Here is a 7142-nt window from a genome sequence, read left to right on the forward strand (position 1 = left end):
TATTAATTACAGTATGCCTTGTTTTATTAATAATCCCAGATTAGCTGGTTCAGATCTAACCTCTAGAGGATTTAATATCGAGGCACTCTTTATCTAACTTCAAACAGAAGCCGCACCACAGGATGGACCCAAAGCAGATAAACCAGTCCAGACCAGTTTGGAGAGGCCACAGAAGCCGACCATAGAGAAGCCCCACAGGGCCAGTGTTGACAGAGTACAGCCCAACCCTGAAACGGCCAGCAAATCGCCTCCCCCTCCCCCTCCACGCAGATTCTACCCCTCTGGAACTGGACTCACCACTGGACGTTCAGGAGAGGTGATCTACTCCACCCGGAAAGAGTCCACGAGCGCACAGGTGCTTGAGTCGTGCTTTTTCAGCTTCTTCTAATTAAGATCACACACCATTATTCATGTAACTTAGGCCTTGCTGAGCCGCATTCCCAGACAACATGACAATTGTCATTACTATTATTTGAAAACAACACATCTATCGTACAGTGTACCTACTACGTGTAGAAATTTCATTGTGCTATATTTTGCCTGGGTGTGCCATGCGCTTCATATTGTGTCCTTGTTTTTGTGAATAATAATGACGGGAAGTCACGGTAGAGATTCCAGCTGCTTTTGTTTATTTGAAAGACATAATGGAGGGTGAGGGTCGGTCACACTCGGCTGGTTGTTTTGGCTATAGGAGGGTGAAGAGGAGGCCCCGAAGCCCAAACCCTTGCGTGTGCCCCCAGAGGTCAAGCCCAAGCCCCGCACCCCTCCTCCTGTCAACACCTCCACCTTACAAGATGAAGAGGATGAAGGAGATAAGATCATGGCTGAGCTACAGGTGAGCAAACCACCATCGTCCTCACAGGAGACACTCACACAAAGACATAAACACACACTTGTTCTTTTACAAACACACAGGACGTCTGAGACATGTCAGAGGTGTTAAGGGACAAATATTGAGCCCATACAAACTTCAAACGGCCACACCAGTGTCAACATTTACACAGAAGCATCAAAATGAGGGCACTCTCAGAAGTTTGACTTGTGCTGCCCTCTATTGTTGAGAATGGGTAGGATTTACTATAAATCTGTCATCATGAATTCGATTTTATTTTTATTAGGAATAAAAGTAATAAATCAACAGCGTAAAGTGGCCTCAGAAAGTGTTTGTAAACGTCACACTGAAAAATGTATGAATGTCATTGTATTAGCTAACAAAATATTAAAGGAAACCAAGTGCAATTTATTTTAAAGAAAAATAGCTCAAAAATGACAAGTCTTTTAAACCAATAAGAAATCAAATAAAACAAAACGAAATGAAATAAAATGCTCTACAAAAATATAATCAGAGAGATAAAATCCATAATAATGTATATAATAAATTACTCAAAAAGTTAAAAAAGACTAAGTAGTGTAAATAGGATTATGCATTTGTTGTGCAACAGCATTATTGAATAGTGGTTATAAATGAATGAATGATTATACATTTACATGAATGAATATACCTGAATGAATATGTGTATATAGGCTTATAGTGAAATAAAGTATATGTAAAATTACTTTATTATTAGATTGTAAAAATGAAAAGTGAAGTGAGTTCTGAGAAAAAAACAGTTCAGTTCAGTTCTGTTTGACATCTCAAAATTGCACAACCACAGGACAGAAAGCTCACCCATACACAGCCACAGCACCTAATGCCCATACCCTTACCCCTCTTCAGATGTTTCAGAAGTGCACAAAAAAAGATTTACAGCCCAGATATATTGTTGATCTCACATCCCGTGAGCCCTCAGACAGTGAGATGGAACCAGGGCTTTCCCTGTCTTACCACACAAAGGTAACGGACGTGATGTTTGCTAACTCCCCGTCGCAGTTTAACAACAGTGCTCACATGAGCAGTCAAGTCCCATAACCTCCCGCTCTACTGACACTAATACGCAACACCCATACTGATGTACTGACATACTGATGCACGTCAATGCCTGACCGTAGCCCCTTATCAAGAGAGGGCGTAATACGTTTGAATGTGTCTAACACTGGTCTGTCACTCACACTCTCCTGCTGAATGCTAATAGATACAGCTGTAGAAGATGGGCTGGGTCAGAGTGACTGGAGTGTTGGAAAGGCCATTCAGCGCTCTGACTTCTGACCTTTTCCTTTTTTAGCATTCAGAGTTACTTTGAAAAAGGACCAGAATGTCCACCATAAAGAGATATAAAGATATAATATTATTGCTTTGTAAATTTATCTAAAATATGTATGTAGATATCAAACATTACATATTTATTTATAATGTTTTATTAAAAAAATACATTTTTGTAATATTAATAATATTGTAAAAAATAATATTTAATTATTATTTATTAAATATATATTTTTTAAATATGTGATGTTTTGGGCTCTACAAGCATAAGGGATATATAATATTTTCATCTCTATGCATGTTTTAATGTGCAATAAATGTATATATTTGTGTTTAACTTTAGTATTTATAATGTTTTTTGTCCTACAGACCAACAGTGCCAGGGTTTTCAAAACAGGAATGATATTTCTATATTCGATTTCTTTGTATAGTGTCTATACAAAGACTAGATACAAGTCACTTTCTCCATTAAAATACATTTTTTTTTAATTAAAAAAAATGAAGCATGTGTTTTCCAGCTCTATCACCATCAAACATCTTTGCATGGAAAATGCTATGCATACAGTTTCACTGCTCCCTCACCATAAATACATTATTTTGAAGCAATGTTTGACAACATACAGCAGTCCTTAGTAAACTAAGGATGAAAGCTAAACTAAACTCTAGATGGCGCCATTGATCTCTTTTGTAATGTTTCACTCTGCATCTTACCGATTAGCTGGATATATTAATTTGAGAATGTAAATAAAGGTCTCTGTGCTAACAAACTGTCTTAGCAGACCACCTCTCACCTATCTGAAGAAGGAGCACTATCTGAAAGTAGGGAATATAGTGCAACACCTGGTTCACCTGGGGTAAATATCATTTGTTTTACTGTTTCCAATAGTTTTATGTGTGATTTAAGAGCATGTATACACATTGTATTCACTTTGACTTTAATATGTTGTTTGAAGTCCAAAGAATTCTTGATTTCTTTGTCAGGTCATGTATTATATCACTGGAACAAAAACATCAAGGCAGAGCACCTCTAGGCCAGATGACCTAAAGGAACCCAAGGAAGCAACTTTTTCTCCTTCAAAGGTTGCACCTGAGAATGCTTCTGACCTTTCCCAGCAGCAAAAATTGTTAAAATCAAATGACTTATCTGTAATTTCACTTCAGCCAAGCCAATCAGTCAAGGAGGTCCAAAGCAAGCTAAATAATATTCATGAAGTGCCATCTGGCCCATTTAACTCTTTAAGGAACAGCACAGAAGCTGAAAAAGGGGCATCGCTCATTAATCCCAAAGAGCTCAAGACTGAATCAGTGCTGAAGTCCCTAAAGCAGGTGGTTCCCACCCCTTCAGAGAAAGTTTCACCTGTTGAGGAGAAGTTAGAGCAGCAGATACTGTGTACATCCTCTGATGCACCTGTTCTGGATAAGTCAATAAAGCATGGGCATCGCACAACCACTGTTCAAGTTACACTTGTTAGCAAGTGTCCACAAAGTGCTGAACTTCAGGTTCACTCACCAGTCCATCAGCCCAACACTGAAGCCTCATTTTCAACACAACCGAATAACCATGACAATGAGCAGAATGTAACAAAGAGATCATCTGAAGATCAGGCCAGATACACTGAGGAGGCCAGTCTAAGTCCAGACCTCCCAGGAGAAGAAGGTCCTCCTCCACCAAATAACATTGCCTTCAGGATCACTAAAACCAAGGTACAGGCTCTATCAACTGGAGAGTACCAACAGCTGGTAAACAGTAAAGGCACAGATGTCCAAACTCTTAAAGTGGGCTCAGAACCAACCCTATCTGCCCCCGAGGACTCTGGATTTGACAAGAAGCCGGTTATCATCATTTTTGACGAGCCTATGGATATCTGTCAGGCCTACAAGCGACTGTCCACCGTCTTTGAGTGTGAAGAAGAGCTGGAGAGGGTGCTATCGGAGGAGAGGATAGATGAAGAGAACGAGGAGGAAGTGGAAGCCAACTCAAACAGTCAGGTCGGTCAGATAACACCTAGAAATAATCTAGATCAGTGCAGAACTGAGAATAGGGTAAACAATCAGAGAAGTAGTAGCGTTCCAGTGCCTCTACAACAGCAGAGTTCCTTTGAGAGTCCTGCTCTTACTGTTGAGGAAGGAGACAAGACAGAATCTCCTAAAGATGCGAAAAAGAAATTCAAATTTAAGTTCCCAAAGAAGCAGCTTGCAGCTATTGGTCAGGCTCTTCGTACGGGGACAAAAACTGGCAAAAAGACACTGCAGGTAGTTGTCTACGAGGATGAAGAGGAACCAGATGGAACCGTGACGGAGCTCAAAGAAGCTAAAAGGTTTGAGATCAAGTCCCACGCAGACTCTGATTCTACCAGCCCTAGGTCTTTATCGCAAAACCAGACCACCACATCACAGAGCACCAAAGACAGAACTGAGGCACTCCGTAAGACTACTTATCAAACATTAGACAGCCTTGAGCAGACCATAAAGCAGTTAGAAAGCACCATAAGTGATATTGGGCCTACGTTGGTTTCTGAAGTCTCCCACAAGGAGGAATCGAAAGCGAAGAGAATGGCCAGTGATGCAGAACCGGAGGAGGGCAGTCCCACAAAAAAGCCAGCACCTCTGAAGCCCAAACCCCACAAGTCATCTCTGCAAAAGAGATCCAAAACACAGTCTCGATCCTCCTCAAGCACGTCCACTTCCTCCAGTTCCTCCAGCAGTAAACAGGTCTTTCTCAACTCCTTTGCACCCTTCTGCTGGTGGCCTGACTTTCTAACCAATGACTTTAATCAACTTTGAATGTGTTTCATAGGTGTCTTCGGGTGAACGCACTTGGGAACACTCTGATTTGGGGGCTCTGTGTGATTTCAGTGGACATGATTATGGACTTGGTGTTTTTCTCTTTTAAACCACTGTCTACTTTCACTATTCCAACTTTCAATGAGGTTGAATCCACGAAGCGTTTCTCTCTCTGAGCGGCTCGCTCTAATCTATTTTGGGATTAATAAAGTGCATGTACTGTGGTTGGGATATTGGTGGTACACTTGAGCATGCTGCCTGTATCTTTCTCTTCCCAATCATGTCTACAAATGAGAAATCTTTAAAAGCTTTGTCCTCATTCTGTCGTGTACTTGTCAAGCACCTCGATCCATCGCTGACATTGGTTCCTTATTGATCTTTTCAGAACTCTGGTGACTCGCATGCTTCGGGTCGGATTTCCTCACCCAAGTCTCGCCAGCAGCCAGCAGGGAGTGTGGAAAAACCCGGAAAACCTCAAAAGCTCCAGGACTCCCAGAGGCAATTCCGTCAGGTAGTTTTACTGTAGGGCAGTGTTAAGGCATGAAGACAGATGGGAAAAGTCTTTGAGCATGATGATATGATGATCTCTCTTCCCCTACAATTCATCGCAACCAACTCCTTGTGCATGTTTATCATTTACACATAGACACTTTCAAGATATGCGTCGTCGTCTTTTTTTTTACCAACCCTTGCGCTCCCTGGGTATCGAACCTGCGACCTTGCTGTTGTTAGCACTATGCTCTACCAATTGAGCTATACAGGAAAACTGCATGATTGTTGTTATCCAACAGTCAATCGTAAGAGCAAACACTAGGAACTACTGTGTTGGTTGGGGAGTGCTGGTTTATTTTTCTCACTTCTTTGGATTATGAAGATATTTTGAAGAACCTGGTGCCCAAATTCCTCCTTTTATTCCTTCTTTTCTTTCTTTACTGCTTAATGTGTGAAATTGACTGTGAGAGAAAAGAAACAAAATTATGCCTTTTGTTACAAGAGTAATATTTTTGTTGGTGTTGTACTGTAGAATATTTTTATGGCATATAGAGCTCTATATTTTCACGTATATGTGTTATCATCCTACTTGACTTTCCATGTCTTCCGGCATCTTTGTTCACAGGCTAACGGGAGTGCTATGAAAGCTGGTGGGAATAGTAAACATGCTTTCCTTGCTTTGCCTGCTTCTAAGATCCCAGCTTTTATACCTAGCTCATGGAAGCATAGCTCAACCCGTGCTGCTCGTTCTAGGCTTACTAACCAAACCTCTTCCTCTTCTTCAAAGTCCTCTATCCCATGTCTCAGCCTGAGCTGGCCTAGCTGTAGACCCGTCTCGCCCTCTCAGCAGCCTGAAGGTCAAAACCTAACCCTCCCTCCGCAGACTCAAAATGGCCAGTCCTGCTCCTATTCCTACTCATCCTCTAGCTCATACTCTTCCTCCTCCTCCTCTGTCTCTCCGACCTCTACTTCCTCTTCCTCGTCCCCTTCCTCTCCATCCCTCCTGTCTCCCACTGCCATGTGCCGGGGACGTGGAGCTGTACACATGCCCAGCTTCAGCAGCCGTAGGTCTCTGAAGGCCAGCAGTGGCCAAGCCACTATCACACCAGCATCCTTTACCGGGAACATGGCATGAGCTGTCCATTTCTCTCTTTTGCTCAGTCTGGTGGTATTTAAGGTGTAACAGAAATAATGATTTAGTTATGCCGTGTATTTGGGGTGGGGTTATTGTCTTTGTGCACTTCCACAGAAATCCACAAGTGGTTCAGAATCTAGAGCCGCATATTATGGATTTTGTTTTGGTATATGTGAGGGATTAAGCTTGACAGTGTTGGCTTTTTATTTTATAGAAGTGCGTTTGTTTACTTACATGAACTATGTATAATATGCATTGCTATTTTAGAGAAAGGAAATTAGATGAATATATGATACTATAGAGTGTTTTGTTTTTAAATTAGCCGTATATTAGTGGGATCCAAAAGACTGTAGTGATGAAAACAAAACCTTCATAGAACCTTCATAAAATCTTTTTTTGTTTTGTTTTAGGATTTTCTTAAAGGGGTCATATGATGTTGCTAAAAAGAACATTATTTTGTGTATTTGGTGTAATGAAATGTGTTTATGTGGTTTAAGGTTCAAAAAACACATTATTTTCCATATAATGTACATTATTGTTGCTCCTCTATGCCCCGCCTTTCTGAAACACGTAGATGTTTACAAAGCTCAT

General features: G+C 41.1%; 1 protein-coding gene across 7 annotated transcripts in view; it reads left to right on the forward strand.

The window, feature by feature from the left end:
• The window catches only part of LOC107686022 (sickle tail protein homolog), a 65931-nt gene extending 58934 nt beyond the window's left edge, over window positions 1-6997 (forward strand). For 4 of the 7 annotated variants that reach the window (XM_016482810.1, XM_016482812.1, XM_016482815.1 and 1 more), the window contains 7 exons: window positions 108-355; window positions 692-835; window positions 1718-1834; window positions 2917-2994; window positions 3122-4852; window positions 5310-5435; window positions 6042-6997. In XM_016482810.1, the coding sequence (XP_016338296.1) occupies window positions 108-355; window positions 692-835; window positions 1718-1834; window positions 2917-2994; window positions 3122-4852; window positions 5310-5435; window positions 6042-6551 (2954 nt within the window). In that variant the 3' untranslated portion in view covers window positions 6552-6997. The remainder of the gene's footprint in view (window positions 1-107; window positions 356-691; window positions 836-1717; window positions 1835-2916; window positions 2995-3121; window positions 4853-5309; window positions 5436-6041) is intronic. The other 3 variants (XM_016482811.1, XM_016482813.1, XM_016482814.1) reach the window with 3 other exon arrangements.
• Window positions 6998-7142: the final 145 nt, after the last annotated feature.

This window comes from Sinocyclocheilus anshuiensis, unplaced genomic scaffold (assembly GCF_001515605.1).
Source record: "Sinocyclocheilus anshuiensis isolate Anshui unplaced genomic scaffold, SAMN03320099.WGS_v1.1 scaffold930, whole genome shotgun sequence".
NCBI lineage: Eukaryota > Metazoa > Chordata > Actinopteri > Cypriniformes > Cyprinidae > Sinocyclocheilus > Sinocyclocheilus anshuiensis.